The following is a 24,845-nucleotide window of genomic DNA, read 5'->3' on the forward strand; positions in this document are numbered from 1 at the left end:
CTAGCAGCCTACGCTGTAACTCGCAGATATTCTAGTGTTAGGTCAGAAAGAACCCCCATGCCAGTTAACAGAGTGAATGTTCTCCTCCAGCCTCTCTGAAGGCTAAAACCTTTGCTTTAAAATTGTCTGCAAATGACATCTCCTGGGGCAGGAAGCCATCAGTATGCAGTACAGGTCTTTGAGAATAGCAACCATGAATATAAATGTTAACATCTGGACTTCTCCCTTCTGTTTTGGTTTTTATGTATTATTATAATAAACATTAACATTATTTTTAATAATCATCAAATAGCAGCTTCTCTGGCAGCTTGAGACTTCATTATTAAATAGTGAAAATAAATGTACAGCTTTTTTACAAGAAGAGTTGAAAGTTTGACTCAACTCTGCAAATACGCCATTGTTAGTCTAATCTATTATAGAATTCATAGAATAATTAACTTTCCAGTTGCATACATTGAGGCATAACAAATGAGAGAATGCTACCATGGTAATGAGCAAAATATACACTTGTTTTTGCAGGTTCTAGTGGGCTACCAACTAAGGAGAGAGACTTTCATCTGCATTTTTTTTAACTAATAAGTCTGAGAGTAATTTAAGTGAGCAGAGAACATTACTGCTCCACACTTTCATAGCATCTCCAAATACTGAGCCTGTCAGGTTTCCCTATGACGTGTTTCAAACAACCAAAGAAGACAGGAAAGATTAAAACGTGACTTTTAAACCATTGAATATGTTAGCAGTTGAAACTGCTTCTGGTTTAAATTTGTACAAAATTGGACTTGGATGGTGTCTGTTTTAAGGCCCAAGCTCAGCAAGTAGCCACAGATAGGAAATGCTCTGTGCTTGTATAGAAGTCTCTGGCTATGAATGAGACTAGGCTGTGCCTGAGAGTTAGACTGCCCTAATCTGGGACTGGTGTAAGGGAAGAAAAAGATTTTATTTTCAAGGATTTATTTTTTTGTGTCTTGTTGTTACTATGTAGTAGCAATGTTGCTAGAATTGGACTTTTTTGTGTGTGTTGGGGAGAAGGAATTGATTGGTGGCTTACTTTAAATGGCAGAAGTGTCAAAAGTGACAATTTTGGGTAAATTCTCACGGACGTTGGGAACACGACCCATTATCTATCCCTCTTGATGGATTTTGGACAAGGATCTTGTTGCATTGTGACTTTAGTAATACATCTTCTATATATTTATGTAGTTCAAATTAAATTTGCAAGATGTAAGTTTAATAGTTCTGCATTAATCGTGCATAAAGCATTGATCTTTTGTTTCTTATCTTCTTCCTCAGTGTGTCAATCCTGATCTTTAATACTTCTCGGCAGTGCTTTGTTGTGGTGAAGCAGTTCCGCCCAGGTAATCCTCTTTTTTTAGACTGACTTGTGCTCTCTAGTGAAGCAAGCTTTTAAGGGTTTAGCAGTTAAAAGTTGGTGCATCTGTGGTGATAAAATCTTTGTTCTATATTCTGTTTCTTTGTATGATAGCCCACCCTTTTCAGTTGGTCAGAATTTCTAACCAGGGAAATTTCCATTACAGATGAAACGAATGATCAGGGTAGCCTTACATTCTGCTTTTGGGCTAGTCATTGTCCTGTTTCGGATGAAATTACAAACAGCTTTACAATGATCATGCAATAGATTGCTTTTATTTGAGGTTTCTACTTGACCTGTCTAGTATTTAGTAGGCAGCTTCTGTGCAGAAGCACAATATTTTTTTGTGTATGTTAAATGTTCCTTTTTTCTAATGTGTCATTGTGCTTTGTATGCTTGGGAATGTAAAATGAGGGAAATTCAGGACTGTATGCTTTTTCATCAATATGTGGACAACTTCATTTTACCAGTTATTATGAATTTAGATTAATATACTTTTTTTTTTCTGAGTTTTTGTATGAGTTATTTTGATTCAAAGCAATATTTACTTTCTGGAAGTTAAAAATGAAATGCATATTCTCTGTCAATTAAAAAAAATCACAAGATAGTTCACTGACTGTTGCTAAGAGACCATTTCAAGACTGTTCATGGTAGACTTTATAGAAAACTTTCTAGGGTGGTGTTGTGCTGTCCTTTCTTACTGACAGTGATTGACAGGCTCTTCGCTGTTCTGCAGCACTGTTATACTGACAGTACATGCTTCTCATGAAGCAGTATGTTGACTATTATAAAGTGTTTGTTTATTTGTTTATTCATAATCCAATGTCTTTTATTTGCCAGCCGAATAAAATGGCTTATATAGCTGTCACTTTCTTTGAGGCAGTCTTAGGCAGAAGCCTTCATATATGTACATATATATATGTACTGAACAGCAACATGTTCATTACATCATCCGTATGGAAGTGTCAAATCTGCCTCAAAAGACTGGACTGTTCGTGAAGTTAAACTCTTCCAGAGGCTGGAGCTGGTCAGAAACTTGGTCTTAGGGACAGTGGTCAGTCAGACACAGCATAGCAGTTCAGTGATCACAACCATGCCCTGACATTACTCACATCACCATAATTATATTTCCATTCCATGGTTATTGGCTGCCTCAATGCCTGTTCCACAAAGCAAAAATAAAGGCTGAGACTTTTCTCATTGCTCGCTCCTATCAGGGTCCCACCAGAAAGGTGATAGCTCGTTACTTGTGAGCAAACAGCTGCCGCTCACTCCCCTGGCACGTCCCCTGCATGTGTGCTGGCTGACATATGTGCTTGCCTTTCCTTAGGGTGTGGTGTCATGGTCAGGTTTTGACATTGAAGCCTGTGCTGCTTGCAGAGGCAGTCATCCCTCCCCATACGTACATTCCCACCCCATTCCCTTTGGCAGCACCAGCCCATATGCAGCCACAGCAGAGGTCTTATATGGCTGCAAACAGAAAATTTTGAGGATTAGGCAGCCTGACTGACTGACCTGAAAGAGTTCATGCTGGCTTGAGGGATGGCAGGAGCACACAACCGGGATGAGGCAGACAGGACCATATTTTTCAGTGTACTGTGGACTTAGATCATCTTGAATGATCATAAAATCATACATTTGGAAGAAGCAGAGAGAAAAAAGTTACACATATATCTCAGTAGTTTCCATGTTAGTTCCTCACCGGTGACTGATTGGCAAAGGTTTTGGGCAGTGCTCATTTTGGTAGTCAATTGACCACACGTTTTCAAATATAATAAAATAGTATGTTCCTGGGAAAGGCTAGGGTTAGTACCTATGAACATGAGGCCTGTTTTTTTCACTGTAAGTATAATGACCTTTCAATGGATTGTGATGTTTGGTTTTGCATTGAATTAAAATAAACAGCATCAAAGATTTGAATCATAAGCCGTGTTCTGTTTCGGGAGATATGAAACACCAGTGCAATCAAAGAGAAATCAGACGTTTAAAGAAAAGCTGGCATGTTCCCCAGTCAGCTAAACCCCACTAACCACTCAGTCCATACTGTTGTTTTCTTCTCTTTAGGGACAGCAAACAAGTCCCTATATAAGTCATCTAACAAGGCTGCTTTGAATAACAGTAATGATCTTATTTGATGAGTTTGGTTGAGCCATGTGTCCTTCATCCCAGCTTTGCAGAAAGGAAGGCAAGTACATCAATTCTACTGGAGTTTCCGCTCTGAGACTTCTTACAGCTGAGTGGCTCCAGGGTAATTAGTCAAGATGTTTGATGAGCACTAGATGGTTGTTTGAGTCCTCACTGTGCTGCTGCTCATCACATGTGTCCATATGATGCAGGAGACTGCCCGGTGATGACGAAGTGGCAGTTTCTGACCAAAGTAGCATGAGCCATTGGAAGACAAGGGAGCAATTTCACACGGGACTAGTGGGTGGGTGACCATGCTGGGAGCTGAGCTTGTGCGTCTAGTTTCTGCTTTCCGCACTCTTTGTGCTTTTGCAATGAGCTGACAACCTGTAATGAGGAAGAGGAGAGTCACAGGATCTAGTTTCTGCTTTCCGCACTCTTTATGCTTTTGCAATGAGCTGACGACCTGTAATGAGGAAGAGGAGAGTCACAGGTTTCCCTCCAAAGAGTGTGCCCTAGCCAATAGGCCTCAGGCTGCTTTTCCATCCAGTAGCTTTATCTCCCCTGGTACATCACTCAGGCAGTCAGTTCTGCACCTTCAGGAGAGGTATGGAGGACTCCTCTGTTCCCTGATATTGGCAGACAGCTTGGTTTTCTAGGCTTTGCTTATCTAGGAGAGATAAATTGAGTTTGAACCTTTGCAAGCCTGGTGATGCTGAATTCATACTCCAACTCCTTGGTGAATGGTCTAATATTTGGACTCTCTTACAGAAGTGGCTGGTATCGCTTATTTTCTTCCTTATCTATGGAGAAAAGCTGTTACTGGGCTTTAAGTGTTGGCATATTGCAGGACTTTGCCCCGAAGAGGACTGCTGGATTAGGTCCTTCTGGGAATGGAGGTTTTGATCTGTGTGGAGCCCAGTTGTGCTGAGGCAGAAGGCGAATGGCAGGTGCCTGCTGGAATGACAGGATGGGTTTCAAGGATTTAGCAGACTTGTAACAGAGAGTTCCTTTAAACACAGTTTCACATTTCTGTTCCCCACACTCTTACCTGCATCCTGTTTTGATGCCCAAGTCCTTTAATGGGGTGTATGTGCTGTTCCTTTTTGTATTTACTGATATGGATATGTCAATACTAAAAAAGGATTAAAACTTAAGAGTATTTGGGTCATCTCAGAGAGATCTTGGAGGTAGTTGTCATTTATGATAATTGGCATAACTTTTAGAAGTTTTTGGAATAATTACAATAGACACCCTTCAAGGATCTGTACCTCAGAGTCTGCATGGAATATTTTTTTGGCTGCCTTCATGCTGCACTTAAAAAAGAGAACCGAGCTCTAGTCATGTCTTTCAAGTACAAAATGGAGGTTCCTTTCCTTAACTGTTTGACTCTCAAAGGCCTAGATGTACCTTCTACAAACAGCTTTGAAAGTTTTAATCTCTGGAGAAAGATTAGGTTTTGGATATAGACATCTCCCTTTCAAGTGCTGATCTTGCTATACTACACTTCTGAGTGTAGTATAGAAGCGTTGCAGAAGGACCCTAGGCACAAATTTCTGGGGTGTAGACTCTTCCTCAGAGGCCAAGTGCCTTGAGAAGTTTTATGCAACAACATTTCTCTAGAGGCCTTGTTGTATATTACAGTTCTAAGAAATAATAAGCTAAATCGAGGAACTGGAACAACAAAAAGTTCTCCATCAAACCTGAGCTCTTTTATATACCAGTTCTGCAAGATTTAGAATAGGAAATAAAAGATAAGCTCGTTTGATAACCATGTTACGTGTATATGAAATATGCATGTAAAATATTTTACTGGAATAAAAATATTTTCAAATTTTAAAACAGTTTTATTCAGGGTGTTTTATAACACTCTCATGGTAACCTATCATGAAAAACAAGGGGATAGACACGACATAATTTCAAAGAAGCAGCAAGTGGGATTATACCTGTAAATTAAAGTTACAATGATCTGGAATTGTCAGTAGTGATTCTTTGTGTGTTAACATCCAGTCCTGCAGTTCTTACTTGGGCAAAATTTCTGTTGACATCAGTGAGAAGTTTTGCTTAAATAAGGACTAAAATCTGGCATTTGCACTTTCCTTAGGAGTGCATTACAGTGGCAGCTGTTTGTAGATTAATTCAAGAAGTCTTTTTCAGACTCCGCACAGGAATCTGTGCAAGGAACTGTAAGTTCAAAAGAGGGATTTTTTTTTTTTTTTTCAAACAAACATACATGCTTTTCATACCGTTTCTAAATAACAGCTGAGTTGACAGGCTGAAAGACTCATCATTGTGCACATGGTACATAATGTGCAACCCAACTTCCCTGCAAGATAACTGCATAGTTTAAATTAAATCCTGATATCCGCATTGCCCAACAAATGGAAGCTGTATGGTGCTTCTGGGACTTAGGCTTCTTGGATGAACTAGCTTGCTTTTTTATTTTTATTTCTCTTAAGGTGTGCATGAATTCATTTTAAATGATGTAAGCACAAACAGAGTTTAAAGAATAATTTTACAGAAATGGCAAGAGAAGCTTTGTTCTCTAAAATTCCAAATTCATAATTTTAACAGATAACACAACTGAATTTCTTGTTACTCTCAAGTACTCTGATGGTTATAAATTTCCAGGCAAAATTTGTGTACCATCTTTTTTTCTATTTAATATGAATAAATTAACATCCTCCCCTCCTTGTTTCTTTTTCTTTTGTATTTTTTTTTCAAGCTGTTTATATGTGTGAAGTAGAAAGGCATCATCCTCAAGTCTTTAAGAATCAGGACAAGGAGAGCTTCTCTCATCTAGAGGATACCTTACCTGCTGTGGTAGGAGTGACCTATGAACTCTGTGCTGGCATTGTAGACAAACCGGACCTTTCTTTAGAAGAAATTGCATGTGGGGAAGTCTTAGAAGAGTGTGGCTATCGTGTTCCTGTTACAGACCTAAGGAGGATCACTTCTTACAGGTAAATAGTAGTAAGTTAAAACACTTTGCATTTTGTAGTTTCACAGGTTGCTGAAGTGGCCTGAATGTAGATTAATGTTCCCTGTTCCCTTATTTAAGCAGTGTGTTGGAGGAACATCAACATCTGGAAGTATATGAAAGGTGTAATTTTCAGCAAGTGAGAGAAGTATTTACAGGGACTTAAGGAATTACAAACTCATAATTATGGGATTGAATTCCCAGTAAGAATGATACTGTAATTTATTCCAAAGACTATTAGAACTGGGAAAAGTTGCACTGGGCTCTTCAGAGCTCAAACTTTGGATTGTTACAGTGCTAGAAAACAGCCCATCTTCACTGGGTCAGGCATTCTCCATCTCTGATTCTTACTATTCTGATTAACAATAGAAGCTGTCTAAGATGGACTCTGGTTTACCATTAACACAATTTTGCAGAAGCATGAGAACCTATGCCATTAGATGTCTTCATAATATTTAGGCTGTAATTAAGCCTTCTCTGAATTGGACAATAATTAAAGTTATATATGAAGATTTTGCTGATTTGACTATGAGAATTTTTACATTATATTTTTTGCAGAGTTTCAAATAGTTATTGAAATAGATTTTAAAATAGGTTTAAAAACATATCTTAGGAGTAAGAGGAAAACTTAATATGTAAGATGAAAAATACAAAATGTGAGTTGTTGGAGGGGAAAAAAAAACCACAAAACCCTCAGGAGAAACTTTGCACACAGCTTTAATCCCATTATATCTCCTTCCCAGCTTCTAGTATTGTTATCCAAAATGTATGTATGTGTTTATATTTTACAGAGAAAGCAGCAGGTTTTTTACTTTCTTTATTTTGCTTGACATCTCCATTGAACTAGGCCCTGTCATTGGTTTTTAATTTGGGAATTGAATACAAATCCACAGCTGTCAATCCTGGCAAGTGTTATTTCCTGCTGGATTAACAAGCAGTGCTTCTGTTGAGGGGAGGGGGTGAATCACAGGAGCTGTCTTTTACAACTCCTTGAAACTGGATTAAGGGTTTGTTCTACTGAAAGGAAAAGTACTTTCTAGATTTATAAGCAAAAGCTGTCTATAGAATTTCATAGGTTGGGTGACACTGACAGGCTATAGCATGCGGATACATACATGTGTGTATGTACATATGTGTGTGTATACAAACACAAAACAGGAAAAGTAGAATGTAATTTCTGTAGCTGTAGAAGTTTGTAGCTTCAGTGTAGAAGTTTGACTCAACGTTAACAATTTACATCTGGCTAGAACACCGTATGTTTTTTGGCTGATAAACGTCTTGGTATCTCACAGGTGGTTGTTCTTTCAGTTGCTTTTTTTATTGCGCTGACTTGCAAAGAGAGTATACAATTGGAGTTTTCTCTGTTGAGATCCATGCAAAGGGCACTTAATGTGTTAATCCGCCAATCCTGCTTTGTCTATGTGGGCACAGCTTTCTGTCCATGGAGGTCCATGGTGAAGTCAGAAGGGCCTGTATAGTATTTACTTTTTAGATTAATATGAAAGGTTGGTATTTTACAGTTCCTTTTGTTGGACTTCCAGTGCTATGTATTAGAATTTTATTCTAAATGTTGTGGTCTTCCTATTAGGAGTGTCCTGTTCTTCTTCCTTCAGCGAAAGACTGGCATATCTGTCTGATCCTTGAGGATTTGATGCAAAGACAGGAAGTAGTTGGTTCCCCTATCGTCTGCTAAGGACATTTTTTACATAATACCTATATTACATATAAGAATTTCTGGCCTTTTTCTAAGTGTTACAGGTTTTTCCAAATGGTTTATGCTGCTGTTTCATGCTGTGACTGTCAATACAAATCATTGACATAAAGCATTACATTAATGCATATGCATGCTGTTAATAATTACAAAACATCATGCACTTCTATTATCTGCCATCCCAGATCCTTTTAATAGTTGCTCTATATTATTTATTGATCCAGTGCATCAGGTCAGAGAGAAACGTTAGAAAATGGAATTGGAAGGAATTTGGGGAGGATCTCATCTAGACTGCTGCTCTTACAAAGATCAGGCTCAGCTGGATTTAAATCTGACAAATTTAAATTTAAATTTAAATCTGACTAAATCTCTGACAAATGTGCATCTGGGCTTTCTCTAAAATCAGATGATTTCATAGACTCTCTTGGAGGGTTTCAGAATTCTGTCTGAAGTGTCTTACTATCTGCACCATGAGCAAGTTTTTCCTCATGTCTTGCCTCAATTTCCCTTTCTTTACCTAAAGTCTGAGACCTACTACCTTGTTCCCAGTGGACATGAAGTACTTCTGCACCTTCCACATATTTGTTTGAACATGTCTCCCCTTTATTTTTGCCTATGCCTATTTTGATTTAAGCTTTCTCTTTAGACCGTGTTTTCTAGATGTCTGATCATTTGTTCTGCTGTCCTCTGCAGCCTTTCTGTCTGGTCTGCATATTTCTTAAAAACATAGCGCCCAAAGTGGAGCACAGTATTTTAGCGGGGGCTTTACCAGTGTCAGATAGAGTGGAAGCATTATTTCCCTAGTCTTACAAATGATTTTGTTTATATGCTGTAGTATGATGTTTGCCTTTTTTGCAGTGGCATTATGTTATTGACTTACGGTCCACAATGCCTGTCCAATCGCAAAACTGCGTTCTGCAGCGGTACTGCACTGTCATTCACCTCCTGTCTGTAGTTGTGCTGTTTGTTATTGCTGGCTGAACACAGAGACTTAAACTTGCCTTTACTGAATTGCATCCTGTTTTTTCAGACCATTTCTCCAAGTTGTTGGGATGATTTTGAATTCTAATATTCATCTCTAGCTTCTTATAAATAACCTATCTCAGCTTTGCTACCTGCAGTCTGTATTTCAACATACAAGTCCTAAACAAAAATAGTGAGTTGTATTGAATGGAGAACAGTTCCCAGTGGAATCCTGTTTAGATTGTGTTTCCAATTTGACAGTGATATCCATTCCATGAGTACCATTTTCACACTAGTTTTGCACCTATTTCACAGTTTCTTTGATTTCTAAGTATATCATGATCTCCTAACTTCTTAATGAAACTGTCACATTAGATAGCAAAAGCCTTGATAAACTGAAGTTGTATTGTTTGTGTTGCTGCCCCTATCCACAAGACCTGTTATCCTATTATAGCTGATATTTGTTTGACTGCACTTGATATATTCCTTACAGGTCTGTTAGCAGTTGTTCCTTTCTTGATGTAAATAAAACTGCATTAAAGTATTTAGATAACTATAATTAATAATTACTGAGTTAAGTCTATTAGATTTTTGTAGATAAAAACTCAGGGGTGTATGCACGGTGAAAAGGCTTTCGTACAAACAAGGGGTTTTGTGTCATCACACCCTTTGGTCTGAAAGCAAGGAGTTGTCTTGTATTCCTAATGATACCCCTTCCTGGAGTCATAGTCATGAGAAGGAAATTGCCTGACTGGAATAAGAGCAGCACTTCAGCTAGACCTGACAGAAGGAAATGGAAAGCAGAAGACACATCAAATGTAATGGGAGAAACGGTTTTGGCTAGGGAGGTCAATACAGTTCTGTGGATAATGGATTAAGAAGGGGAGAGCATGGACAATGAGTAGGGAGAGCTTAGATTAGGGGGAAAAAGTGGAATAGAAAATCCTCGAGTAGAAAAAGAGGAAGAAGAGATGAAGGAACAATGCAGAGAAAAAACATGGGCTGAGAACTAAATGGACTTGGGGAAAGTATGTTCATTGTGGTGGAGAAGAATGCTCTTTAACGAAATGAGGAAAGTACTTAGACTGTATTCAAGCAGAACTTTGCTCTGTTCTGAAGCAGTGGGAGCAGTAAAGATTGGAAGTAATCTGAAGATTGCATTTTATTTCTCATTAATTATCAGGGCCTGCAACAGTGGGTTTAGGGGAATTTATTTTTTTTTTATGTTTCTCAGCTAACCAGAAAAGGTTAACTGCAATACTGCTACAGATATTTCAAAAGCACATACAAATAAGCCTTAGACCCCATTCTTAAGCTCTGTCAAAGCTCCTGTGATGTGATACTCATCAGATAGAAGTCAGGCACTGAATTAAGCAGATCTCAGACTTAATTACCTTGAATGATCCACAGAGTAGCTGTGGAGTCAATGAGAAATTAGGAAAGAAGCCAGGAGTTGGGGAATTTACGCTAGTTGAGTAAGAGTCTTTGGAACAAGTTGTTCCAGCAGCAGGAGGACAGTATGGCGTGAGTGAATGGAGACTGGATTGGGGACAGATAATGAGAAAGAGAAACCTATTAAGAGGAACTTGACTGGAGCAGGACAGAGGAATCACACTTTGAAGAATCAGAAATATCTGTTCCTATTATAGAAGAATGCCAACCGGAAGGTGAATTTAAATGCAAATGGTTCATTTTGCTGTGTAGATAGAGGCAGGAATCATTCTGAAAAAAAAATCTATGTTGTTTGCAACCTGTGTGGAGAGTTTCCTCTTCTCATGGAGGCTACAAAAATTGCTACTTTTGTGCTTGGCGTACAGTAAGTAACCTCATTTTGGTATTACAAGAAGCTTGTTTTCTGTTCTGGCAGCAGCTAATCCACTTTTGGAGACTTCCTGAAAGTTTTGATGCCTACTGGTGTATTGAGTTCTTATCAACTACATGTATGGTTTCAGTCAAAAATAGCATAGATGGTAGACATGATGGGTGTAAAGGAACCATTTAGCTTAATAATAAAATGAAGTTAATACTATAGTAGTATAATTGTAAACTGAAGCTTCATGAAAATGGTTGCCAGTTAAATTGTTAGTTTTTAAAAGCGCTAAAAGAAATCTGTGAGCTTCCCCCCTTTTTTTTTTTTGGTAAATGCAAAATTTTGTAAGTGAATGACTTTGGACTTAGTCATATATCAGATATAACAAATTTTCTATCTGTCATGGTATCCCAGCAGTTTTCAGTTTGAATCCCATGTGAAATTCAGCTGTGAGCTAGTTTCTTAGGTTGAAGTACTTCTAGCTATCTTCCTTGAGACTTGTTTCTTTGCAAGACGGGGGCAGGGAAATGTGGTGGTGTTAAAGATTCTTATTGCCATTGCAACTTACAGTATTTTCTTTTAGTTCTTGAAAATGTTAGTCTTCTTAAAGATTATTTATAAAATTATTTGGACTTAAATAACACCTCAGAGTGTCAGGATAAAGTGGAACCAGAGTTTCTGGTTCAACTTCCTTTTCCCTTCATTCCATCTTTATTTGCTCCCAGAGGATGTAATAAACTCTTGGCTATGAATTGGATACAATAGGAGCTGTAGGTTCTCAGTCCACTGCAAAAAAAAATCGGATGGATTAGTTTAAGGACCTAACTATATTGACATAGGTACTTACTTTAATCTTTCTACATTTGATTTTTTTTTTTCCAAAAGTATACAACAAAGAAGAACATTCAGAGATTTAATATTGGATGTTCCAATTACTGTGCCATGGCTATTAGCCTCTGTGCAATGAGGTAAAAATGGTTTGTATTCACAGGTTTTTATGTAGAAAGAATAATAGCCTGGAAAATGTTGGAGTGCGTTATAATTAGAAAGATCACCTGCTAGTACACCTGTTGGGTGATGGCATAATGTAATATAATTTTATGTTAATTACTTCTCTGCTTTTTTCCTGCACCTGCTGCTTATAATGTCAGAACTGTACAAAGGTCCTAAGAAGTGACAATAGGAGCTGCATGTCACTGTTCATCAGTTTACATGTTGCATGCCTAAATAGATCTTGATTTCAGCATAGATAACAGAGGTTTGTGTCGCATTTATTTGTAAACATGAATTATGTATTCACTGTATACCCAAATTCTGCATCCAGATGGCTTACATCTTATAAAAGGATATATTGCATTTAGGAATTTTCACATTAACTATGTCAGATTAAAACAAAAAAATGTGTATCTGTGTTGATAGGAAGAGGTAATTGTTGATTGTTTATAGATTTTATATTTGTTAAATATTAAGAAATTATGAGAAATTTAGCTTTTAAATGCTGTCTATCAGAAATGGCAGTTAAACTAATAAGTCTTCACAATGATAAATCCATTTATTTGTTCCCCATGTTGCAGCAGAGGAGTAGAGGATAACATACTGTTTATTTTCTCAGACATGTTTGTTCCTTCAAATTAAAAATGTTATATTTATAAATGTAATAATTACGAATGTAATAATTGGTTGACATAGATGAGCACCCAGACATGAGAAGAAGGCAAAGCTAATCTTGAGTATGTGTTTTGAATTTTGTCCGTGCTTGCAAATGTGCAGGTTTGAAGAAGAAACTCATTACTGAGTGTCAGCAAACTTGCAAGGTGGACTCAGTCTCACTTGTGCCTTTTAGGCACTACTAAACTTTTTTTTTTTAAAGCAAGAAGATACTGTTACCCACTTGTGATAAAAAATATGTATGTAATGTATCTTTATGCTTATGAACTTAGATAGGACAAGTGAAAAGTCCCATTTTGTGAGCTCTATTTCATGTGCTGTGTATTTCCTCATGCATTTAGTAAAAGGGAAGAGCTAAACAAAGGCTTTGTGATAGCTGCTATTGCCATGTTTCAAAAACAGATTGGAGTGACAATCTGTCTCTTGTGTTTTCCCTGGTCTTAAGAAGGAAGTAGCTAGAAAAAACCGTAGTTACAACTTCATTCTGCCAGCCAGTCCTACCCCTGGGCAGGAGGTGAGGAGAAGCACTTTGCAGTCATTCTGCAGAAGCTGAGAAACTGCTTCTCCCCTGTGCTGTTGCCAACAAGTGTGTTGCCCACAGCTCTGAAAGCCATAGCATGATTTAATCACAGTCTTTGAGTGTTTTACCTAAAATGAAATACGCGAATGCAGCATACAATCTTGTTTTGATGTGTTAAATTTATGTTTAAGTTGCTATTGTGATGAAAACCATACCACTTTGGTATCCTTACTTTGACATGCTTACATTCTTAGACTTGCTGTTGTCAAAGGTAATGGAGGTTTCTAACTGTCTCTGAAGCAACGCTAAAAGTTTAGTGCTCATAGACTTTTGGTTTTAAAAATCTCTCCTGCTTGAAGTTACAGGGTTTGTGAGCTTAAGTTCTAATGATGTGACAAAGAGTATTTGTCAGCCATGTAGCTGTTAATTGAAACAACTATAAACTTCTCAGAGGAAACTGATCCTCATGATAAAGAGATGAGGAAAACAAAGCTGTGTTTTGTATAGATCATTTGCATTTGTCCCACAGTGGTAAATGAGTCAAGCACTGTACAGACACATCAAAATACATCTGGAACAATCAGCTAGTCAAGCCAGGCTTAGTAGGTCTGGGTCAGTATGAACCATGACATACCTGGTCTGGGCAACACGGTGCTGAACCCATGCAGTGAGACTGAAGCCCAAAGTCTCACCGCGGGCTAGTGCTGTGAGTTCAGACCCTGCTTGCCCTCCCCCAAATGAAGCCTCTCTTATACTGGGAAGGCACCTTTATCAGGAAGGTGGTTTTCCCAGGGTGAAACTCATCACTTGCAGTTCAGGTGTGCTGACCCCTGTGATTTCCACAGATGCAAAGCTAATGAATATAGCTGTAATCTGTTAATAGGTGACTCATTTCAGACCATGGCAATAGCATTTTATTTGTAATGTGAAATACTAGGGCAAGGAAAAGCATATGTCACAGACTTGGGAGAGAGGAAGAAGGTAGCAGAAAGAGGAATATAACCATGATTAAAGGCATATCAGAATTCCTTAAAAGTCATACTCAGAAAGTGCAAATAAGTGTGCAAAAGCATAGGAAGTTCCTTGTGACAGACAAACCTGAAAGCATACTGAAAACATAATAGCTGCCTGTTGCCTGTTTGCCAGTCAGACAGACCTTCTCCCTCTCTGCTCTCTTCCTCCTCCAGCCCCAGTACACAAAATCGCTGAAATGTATACACGTTTTCCAAGAGTATGTGTTAAAACACTATTACTTCAACCAGATGGAGGCTCAGAACAGCTTAAAGCAACAAACCTGCTAAGGTTTGATTTCTATAAAAATCAAAGGTACTAAGACAAATGAAGTGTCAATAGCATTGATTTTTGGACAATTTTCTAAGGACAGGCACGATGCATTAATATCTAAGAATCTGGAAATGTTGTGAAAGACAGCAGTAAGCAATATTGGAGAATATTTAATTTTGTAAAGGGCATTCCACATGGATCCATGTAAAAATGATCAGCTAGCAAAGTAAGCCAGAGCATTTAGAGAAAGAAATATCAAATAAAAAAGGTAAGAAATATGCCTTTTTTATGAATTAAAGTATATTCCTATATCTTTCAACTTCTTTCTGAAACCATTGAAATGGACATTTAAGTAGACAAGAAATAAAAGCAGTGAATATGTTTATAAATAATGTCATGCGATAGTCTCGAAAGTTACCTATCTAAATAGTGAGTGGATTCTAAGTAGCCTTAGAAATGTTAAATTTGCTGTTCTTAGGTGGAAAGAGAAGAAGAGAATAACATGAGTATTAATAGCAGCACTCTTTGATTTTATTTATAGCTCATTTGGAAGCTTTTATTAGTTTTTAATGAATAACTCGTGGCAAAGTTGCACCAGAGAAAGGTAAGTTAGGTAATCAGTTAAGAAAGAATGAACATGTGGGTATGTCCTCCTTTGAATATGTATTGTTGCAGCTTTTTTGTTGGTTTCTGTGGCAAATTGTATGCCCGTATACGTGAAGAAATGCCATAACTTTGGGCATCATAACAAAGGAAAGACGTTGATGTCCAGTGCTTTCATCTTTTAAAGTATATTCAGTGTAATAGCCACTCTTGATGTATTTAGTTCATAAGAACAAAAACACTGATTTAATAGAAGTATCATATGAGTGAATACAATGAAATAACAGCATACTGAAATCACTCCATGCTATTTGAGCTGCAGTGGCAAGAAACTGAATCTTACAGTGTGAGCACCTCGGGAGGCAGTTTTCCTTTACTTTAAAGAAAAGGTGTGTGGAAAGTGAACTCCTGTGATTTCCACATCTGCAGCTATTTCATAAGTAAATGGTCACAGGTAGCATAGAAGGAGATTATGCTGTAAATAATCAAGCCAGAATGTTCTTATAGAAGAGCTGCTTAAATAAAGTCACTATGTTTTTGTATATAAACTTTACCTAATATCAAAGTGGACATGGGTATACTCAATTTAGGATAATTTTCGTTCTCCAAGTGGGGCACCCCAGCTGAAGCTCAGATTTGACACTCATCAGAAATAACAGAACATTAAATGTATTATGCATAGTACTGTTTTTTCGTGGTATCTGTGGAGACTAGCAAGCTGCATTCTTTGTCTTGCAAGTTTTACAGTATAAATTAATATATGTTTTTTACTCTTATTATGAATTACCAAAAAATAATCTCTGAACCCCAGGCTTCCTATGTTTATTTAATTACCAAAAATGCAATTCTTGCAGAAACAATTGAAGAACGAGTAATCACTTATATAGAGAGAAAAACAGATCTGGATCTCTAGTTGATTTTAAAAATAAAAATCCTTTCTGCCTCCTTACACAAGAAAAGAAGAAGGAAAAGAGGGAACAAAAAATGAACAAACAATCTACTATTCTGGCACAAATGCTCAGTGAGGCTCCTCCCAATGGACATAACTACGATAGTGAGGAGTGGGTAGCACGCAGGTCAGTCATCAGTGACAGATATCAAGGTGACTAAGCTGAGGGAGACTGTTCACTGAATGACTGGAGCTTAAATCGCCAGCCATGATGGACTGTGAAATAGATCTGTTTGCTCTTAATCAGTATTTAATTTCCAGTGTTGCTCTTTAACTTTCTGTATTATTGCTTGATAATACCAAGAAAAATATATTCTATTTTAACACAAAGGGAATCTAGTAAAGTGGGCCATCGTCCTCATGGCAGAAAGGGGACTGATAGCATATGAGCAAAAAAAATGGCATTCCAGTTTTTGCGAGCTGGTTGCTGATAGCAACTTGATGAAAAATGAATCTAGCTTACTTTTATAATGAGATCAGAATGATTAAGCCAGCATGGTGGGCCCAGTGTGCAACTCCTGCTGCTTTCAAAGTCTGCGTTTTTGTGTTGTGCTGTCTGCTGTCTGGATCTTCAGTTGAGGTGAGCTGAGTGGCAGCACGGCTGGTGAACGGCATTACTCTTCCAGGCAGCTTCCCATCAGAGAAGGGAAAAGGGAATGTGGCGCAGGGAGTCCTGAGAAGACATTTGATCTGGTGCCAGTGGCATGTACAGTCTGTAGATGATTGTCAGTCCTGGATAGCTCTTTATTGGCAAACCATCTCTGATGGTCATCAGAGTAGCTTACAAATACCAAGGATGGTGGCTGCAGAAATAGAGGTCCTTAGGGAAAGTAAATACTGAATCAGATTGACTTTGGAAGGAGTTCACATACTTTGGTGAAAGTGGAAGGGAGAGGGAAAGGTGGTAGTCTGGCCTCTTGCTGTAGCCTCGTAGGTCATATTTTGTTGGCGAAAACGAGTATCAAAAAAACCCACACTGACACTGAAATAAAGTGATAAGCCCAGAATGAAAGAAATCCCAAAGCAGCCTTCAAAGTTCCTGGAAGTGCCAAGATGGTTAAGTTTCTCTTCTTAGATATACAGGAATGATCCTGGAGGGGTGAAGCATCTTGGCCAAAGGCACAGAATGTATCATCAGAAGTCATTTTAGGAAAAGAATTCACTGGTTCACTCCCTATTCTGTGTTTTAAAAAAGAGTATATATTGATGTAAGAAACCAACTTCAATAATCACTATTAATTTTCCAGACAAAATAATTGCCAGTGTTCTTAGAAAACTGAGAGACAAATGATTAATTCCTGCTATGGGGTGTGATGTATGCTGGATTAACTGAAAAATTTGGTTGACTAGTGGTTGAGTAAGTAAGGATATAGACTCTTAAGATCATAACACTGTTACAAATCTTAGAATCCTCTGTATGTATAACAATAATGGAAGCTAATTTTTCAGCTTGCCCTAATGCTTCATTTGTAGTTTCAGTGAAGTTTAGATCCAGATTCAATGTGAAAAGTTGCTTGTAATCATGTGAAATGAAGAAGTTGCGATGACAATGTGAATATTTCCTTGGAAGGACTAAATGAGTGGATTATGTACTTATCCCTTATTTAATAATACCTAAATTAAATAGTCCTAAGGAAATAGAGGATTAACAAATAAGAAGTATAATACACAGCAAGCAGTCTAGTTGAAGAAAGATCACATAATCTAAAATATCCTCAACTAAATCCACTGTAGCAAATCTAGCAGGGAGACCAAATTACTTCAGATACACGCGTGCTTACAGTGGTCCATTTGGGTCAAGGCTAAAGTTCAGGAAGGATAGAGGAAGACTCTCAGGCTGCCTTTCTGTCCTTGTACCTATCCAGTCCATGAATAGAAGATTCCAGCTGTGAATGGATGTAATCTTCTTAAGAGCAAAACAGTCTAAATATTTGTGTAAAAACAAGCAACCAAATGTAGCGTGATAGCCTACAGATACACTGAGGAGCCTCATTCCGTTGTTTGTAAATCTCTCTGAGCCATCATGCAGTCCAGCTCTCACTGAGGTCAGTTGAAAAAAAACTGCTGTTGACTTTGGTGTATGTAGAACAACAGTTCACCAATTCAAAACCTTTTTTTTTTTACTTTCTCTGAAACTAACATTTTTCCAAAGCTGCAGAATATATTTGAAGACAGATCCATTTCATATGCAACTGTATTCAAAAGTGTTGGTATTTGTGCATGAAAGTTGCAATTCATTTCTGTATTAACAAAATTGCATTTATAGGTTCTAAATGACATTAGGAGAGAGTAAGGACATGCATTTTGATGTTGCTTAGTGACACAAGTTAAGGACCCAGATTTCCATTCCTAGTTCCTAGCTCCCTTCTTTTTGTCTAAAGCAAAGTTTCCTCTCCGCTTTTTTGCAGGTCTGGAGTCGGCGTGACAGGTTCTAGGCAGACATTATTTTATGCAGAAGTAACAGACCAGATGAGAACTGGTGAAGGAGGTGGCCAGCCTGAAGAAGGAGAGCTGATTGAAGTTGTAGAAATACCTTTAGAAGACTCCATGAAGTTTGCTTATGATGAGACTCTCCCGAAGACGATGGGTGTCATCTTCAGCTTCATGTGGTTCCAAAACAACATAGCACCCAAGCTACCAAAAAAATAAAACCTAAGCACCACAATTTTAAGAAGAGTTTTCCTGCTGGTTCTATGGATACAGAAAACTGCAATTCTGCCTGCCTCAATCAACTCAACTTTTCACAAAGTGAATCTTTCTTGAAATAAATTTGGAAGTAAAATATGAGTTGAAATCCTGACCTATTTTCTGTAATTATCAAAACACTTAACTGGCTTCACTGGGGCCAAGATTTGCCACTGAGAGGCAAATGTTTGTTTTGCACAAAGGCTAAGTAAATGTATCTGGTTCTTCTTTTTCGTGGCAGTGCTCTACCACTATTTTTAAGAGTTGCTCAGGACCCCAGTGCAGCTGCTACACAAGCTTGTCACTGTGGTCTCTACATACTGGCAGCTGTGTATTCACTCTAGTTTCTGATATTTTGAGGGGTGAGGCAGCAAACCTTAATAGTCACAGATATCCTTACTACGTTCATGAGTTCTGCACAGCTTTCAGGGAGCAGCTTTCTCTGTGGTGTGTAGCTCCTGCACGGAGAAAACGTTTGCATTTCTGAATATGCAAACCTTTATTTCATAAGCAAACGTCTGTAAATCCTTCTGCTAATGCGTCATTTTGACAATAGGCCAGCTGTAAGATTATGTGCTTCTGTTTGTTCCCACTATAATGCTGAGAAGCAGTGATGGTGATAGAGAGATGAATGATGGGGGTTTCTACTGGAACACATGCATCTTTGTTTGGTTTGTGGGTAATACTTGATTAATTAGATCAAACTTTGTCCTCTAGAGCGGGACTCGAGAGGCCAAATTCTTTTAATTTGGCTCTGACGTAACTAACACAAGTGATTTCTCTGAGGTGTTTTGTGGTCTTGGTTTCCTTATCACCCAAATGGGAAGAATGGGACTTACCCCTCAGATAACACTCCTTGAAATCTAATGATTGGAAGTGCTTTATTGAGATTTTATCGTCATTTGTGCAATTTATGTTGGAGCCAGTGCAACCTGCACAGAAGTACTGAGCAACACAGTTTGATTTTATGAAGTGGTCTCATTAGAACGTATATTACTTGTTCTGTCAGCATAGTTTAGATGTGGACTATTTGTCATGTGAAACTGTTAAGAGCATGAATGAAAGAGAATCAAGTCCAGCAATTTAATTATGCACTGGTTTATGTTATTCACTGACTTAATGTTAATTAACATGCCTACATTATATGTTCTTCTAGGATTACTGAGGTGCTAAGTATGTTTAGATGAGTACTGCAAATATGCAAGCCTTCATATAGCAACTGAAATAAATACAGTACAGATGCCTGATGGTATCCAGTGGCTGATTTAAAATCACTGCATATCTAAATAGGTGTATAAATAAATAATTTTAAAAACCACAAACTTTTAGAACTGGTACTTGCTGGTTCTCCTACTAACAGGGAGGAAAGGTCCTTGGAAAGCCACTGAAGAAAGAGCAGCCTTCGTCTTTGGGAGTCAGACACCTTTTGTGAAAGTTCAGACACATTTGCATTGCATTGTGCCTGGTCTGTGGTGAATGAAGGGCTGAGTTATCATGAAAAGCAAATAAATTCTGTCTGGTGTATTTACATTGAAAAGTGTTTTAGGGCGGGGTCTCCGCTGCTCTGCATCTTTACGGTGTCTAGTGCAATGTGTCCTGATTGCTGCTGAGGCCTTTACAACCTACCACAATATGTATAATAAATAATGTCTTTTATTTCAGGCTGTAGTTACCCAAGTATCTAGTTGATTCTGTCAAAATTACTACGCAGTAGCTTGTTGATCCGTTTAGTGGCAAGCTAGTAAGTGTGTGCGTATACACGTTAAAAGCCTTTTTTGCTGTATCATGCAGTAATTTGGAAAAATAAATCTGTGTAATGGAGGGGGGTCAGAGTTTGAAACTTTTCAAAGCAGCATCTATGTATTTATACCATTTGCCGCAGAATGACAAATGGACAAAACTCGACTTCTAATGAGATTCTTCATACGATGCTGAGGCCTTTCCACGAATCAGACATTCCCTCCTCTGCCACATCCAGGAGCTGGAGTTGGTGCTTCACAGGGTGCACTGACATTGTATTAACGACCTTGGTGAGTGCCCATGGCTTTGACCCACTTGTGTGGGTGACAAGCGTTCAAGGTGTGATTCATCAGACTAAATACACATTTTACTGATAGTCTGTCTAGAAGTGCCTTCAAATCTCAGCACCTGCATTCAGTTTGGACCCGTCAGACCACCCTGGAGGAGGCAGGTCAGCCGGTGCTGGATCTGTTGTGCCATCACCCAACGTGCACATCACCAACTAAGGGCTGCCCAGCTGCCAGGGAGAGCACATGGCTGTACCCAGCGAGGGGGAGGGTGAAGGTCCTAAAAATCTCTTGTGTGCATCACACAGCTGATGCCAGTTGGTCATGCCTTGGCTGCACATCTTTGAGCTGGACAGTTTGAAACACACGCATATTTTGCCCCCTCCAAGGGGCTGTGGCTGTCCCTCTAACGTACCATCTCTCCCCAAGAGTGTGTATGTTTGGGGAACACCAAGGGCAGTGCCAGAATTGCCAAAACCTGGCCCAAACTGCTGCTGCTGGTCAGCAGAAGGCTGTTCCCCATTGCTCAGCAGGGCGGAGGGCTTAAAAGTTGTATGTGCCTGAAGCCTGTCTGCTTCACAGCCCAGCCCTGTGGCCGTGCAGGGTGATACAGAGGAGGTACCACCACCGGAGCAGCAGCAGAGGTTTCCCAGGCATGGGGTGAGAGCGGGAAGTCATGGCGTGGGAAGAGGGAGTGCGTGGGGCAGCAGCATGGAGGGGTGCTCGGGGAGGGAAGCCGTGGGGAGCACAGGGACAGCCGTGCGGCATCCGCCCTCTGCTGTGCCCCGAGGCGACCTCACCAATGCAAGCTACAGGCTTCAGACTAACTATTTTTTATGCAATTGATATTTCTCTTCCGGATAACCGTGACAGAGGGCAGTTGCATGAGCTGGGCAGTCCCTCAGCACTTCGCCATGATCCAGAAGGCCCGGCAAGAAGCTGAGCAGGATTGCCCCCACCTCCCAGTCCGTTCCTCCCCAGGGGTCTACTAGGTAGACACCTACAAAATCGCAGGGGATGGTGGTGGCGCTGAAGCCTTTGCACCCCAAGGGAGGCTACACCTGTGCTCTGCCCAGCCATCCCCACAATTTGTAATTCTCAAACAGAAACAAAATGGTCAAGGGATTACTTTGGTTTCCTTCCACAGTTTGGGAATTTTCCACAGAAATGGCAGCAATGCAATATAACGAAAGCTGTACATAGAATGATGTTGTATCTGGTGTTTGGCTTTGCAATATTAAATATAAATGTATCTTCATCCTTTTCCTTTTCCTCTGTTAATTTTGGTCGGGCTTTTTGTAAGGAATTAGGAAGGTTTGAAAATGCAGGAGAAAGGGCTTGAACTTTTTTCAAAAGAGTAGGTGATTCATATTTATAAAAATAAAACCAGAGCAATTCAGATGCCACTTCTCTTGTCAGGGCTCATTTCAAAGATCAGAATTAGAGCAAATCTCATACACATCAGCCAAGCCTAGGCAGGAAAAAAGTGCTTCTAAAGGAATTGTGAAATCACATCTGCATTTTAAACGCATCCTTCGGACATGCCATCACACATATGTCCGTGGAGAGCAGACAGTTCAGAATAAAACAGGGTCCCCATTTGCTGCTAATGAATACTGACTCCAGCCTGCAAAACTCTTATCTGATCTCATCCATCTGTCCCCATGAGATCAGCGTCTTTCTTTTATTGAGTACAATCGAGTGGTCTGCATTTAAAAAACAAATCTTAGCATCTCTGTCATGTTTATGATGTGGCTTTGAGATATAGAGATAATCTAATGAACCTGAAACTATGACTCCGGCTTCTAACGAAGCCTGAAATTATAAAATCTGGAATGTAATGTCGCTGTCAGGCTCGCTATTAGGTGACAGAAGAGACGTCACCAGCACCTTGCAAGTACATGGACCTCGTTTATTATTGTTGTTTATTATCCTATTTGTAAAGTATCTACAAGCCCTGAGCTACTCCCAGGTCTCATGGTATTAAGCACTGAACAGTGATATGATTCAAACGCCTTCTCTAAAAGGCTGACACTTTAAATGAACGAGCTGAATTACACCACGGGGTAGGTTGGGGCAGGCGCAGAGATGAGGCGCAGGGTCCCCCGGCCACCCTTGCTGCCCCGGGCACTCGGGGATGCTCCGTGCGGTGCTCCCTGGCAGGCGGCCGCTTGCCTTTTCGCCCACTCCCTCATTACCATCCCTCCACGCCAACGATAAAAGCGGCGTTCTCCGACTCCCCGCAGGGCCACGGCCGGGGCCAGGCCAAGGGCAACTGATATAATTGTTCCTGAAATACACGTGCCGATCGAGCAGGGCAACCCACTGGACAAATAGGAATTTTGCTAAATTAGGACAATTGCCGAGCACGCTTCATCCCCTCGCCGAGGCTCTATAGATAGATGAAAGGCACACCCAGTTGTGAAATCTGTTGAAATGGCACACCTGGTGCTGTCTGCAAGTCTATTCACAACCGTTAGCAGGTGCGACTTGGCCTTTGTGGCCGTAAAAGTCTGGCTGCGCAGCTCCTGCTGTGCTCCATGCGCCTTCGCCGCCCTGCGTGCTTTGGCAGGGGAGGCTGTCACAGATTAATACGGTTGTTTGAAGCTGTTGGGAGCCACCGCCTGAAACATGTAGTGGCTTCAGAGGGATCAGAATAAGGCCTGTGCACACAGGACGGATTTGCAGCTTTGCTCTCTGTGGCTGTGCCGAGGTGGAGGTAACGGGCAGGGCAGGGCAGGGACACGGTACAGCATGGTCCCCATTTCTGCAGTCCCAGGGATGCTGCCGAGTGGCCCTGCCAGCAGGTACCAGCGATTTGCAATCTAACCCCTGTTTAGGGCTCAGCATCTCCAAAAAGGATTTTGCTTGCTGTGCTTCAGGATGCTACATCTCAAACAATGCAGCAGTAAGGTGGAGCTCCAAAAATACCAGCCCCAATGCAGTCTCAAATTTAATTCAAGGAAGGACACCATGGACTTTGGAGCAGGTTGTCAGCAGGAGTTTTCATTCCCACTGGTTCACAGAGGATTTTGCTTGATATGAGCAAAAAAAAGGGATGCTCATACAAATCCTGTGCTACTGCAAAAGTTACTCCTCAGTTTGTCTAATCCTTCAGAGTCAGACTCACTAATTGGGAACACATTTTTACAAGGGCTTTAATTGCTCTCCAGATGAATCATGAAGGAGGAGAAGAAGTCATAACATAGCTAAATGGCCCAGATTCACAGTGCTCAAAGCTCTCTGGCCTGCCTCAGGACTGGCTTTAGTGCATTTCTCGTAATTGGAAATACAATCAGATACGTATTAAGCCCTGCCAACCCCACACTGTGTTGCTTTGCTGTTGAAGTGCTCAATATCCTGTGCTGGCTTCGGTCTCTAATAAAACATTCAAAAGCAGTGGTGCTCTGAGAAACCCCTTTTGGACACTTGGTTACAATGAAAATGGGCTGGGAATGGACAATGCGGGAATGGCTGTCAACCATCATCAATTAATGGCTACCCTCATGGCCCAGCCTCGTTAACAGAAATATCCCTGGGCTCTTCTTGTGCCCACCTGTGGTTCAGTGCTCAGGGTGTGGGTGCAATGGGTAGAGCATTCAACAGTAAGTTAAACATGATTTTATCATTTTACAAGAGCAAAATGTTGCTGTGATCACCACAAACGCTTGTGGCAGCCAGGAGCCAGCCCCCGCTCGTGGCAGCCAGGAGCCAGCCCCGGCTCAGCCACATCCGACCAGCTGGGGATGGACCAGGTGCTGCGTGAGCCCCCAGCAGCACAGGCAGGGGGGGAAACCTGGGGTCAAGGCCACCCATGCAAGTGTCCAACCCCTCCAAATGATGCCATCCGAGTACATGTCCATCACACTAAACACAGCCTGGTTTTAACCCTGTTGCCTTGGAGTTGTGGAGAGGGGCTTGGAAAAAAAGAGGAGTTAATTAATGCCCCTGAAAATAAGCCTTGGAGGACAATATCCCACCTGGCTCCAGGTGCAATGGAAACGCAGGTGATGAGCCTTGCCTCACTGCTTTGGGGTGTCTGGCACAGTGCTGGTCCTGTCCCCAGCCCTTTCCAAAGCCCTCAAGGGGTGCTGGTGGGCAGAGCTGGGTGCTCGCTGTGCCCATGGGTGGCTGCCACCCAGCCACCGCCTC

General features: G+C 40.2%; 1 protein-coding gene across 1 annotated transcript; it reads left to right on the plus strand.

Moving 5' to 3' along the window:
• Positions 1 to 1,290: 1,290 nt before the first annotated feature.
• Positions 1,291 to 18,630, plus strand: NUDT14 (nudix (nucleoside diphosphate linked moiety X)-type motif 14; the record flags this gene model as incomplete). The annotated part of the gene is made up of 3 exons (XM_009701501.1): positions 1,291 to 1,355; positions 6,219 to 6,456; positions 18,390 to 18,630. Coding segments are annotated over 3 exons (544 nt in total), but the record flags the coding sequence as incomplete, so codon positions are not given.
• Between the last annotated feature and the right edge of the window lie 6,215 nt (positions 18,631 to 24,845).

Source organism: Cariama cristata, unplaced genomic scaffold, assembly GCF_000690535.1.
Source record: "Cariama cristata isolate BGI_N322 unplaced genomic scaffold, ASM69053v1 scaffold2396, whole genome shotgun sequence".
NCBI classification, from domain to species: Eukaryota; Metazoa; Chordata; class Aves; order Cariamiformes; family Cariamidae; genus Cariama; species Cariama cristata.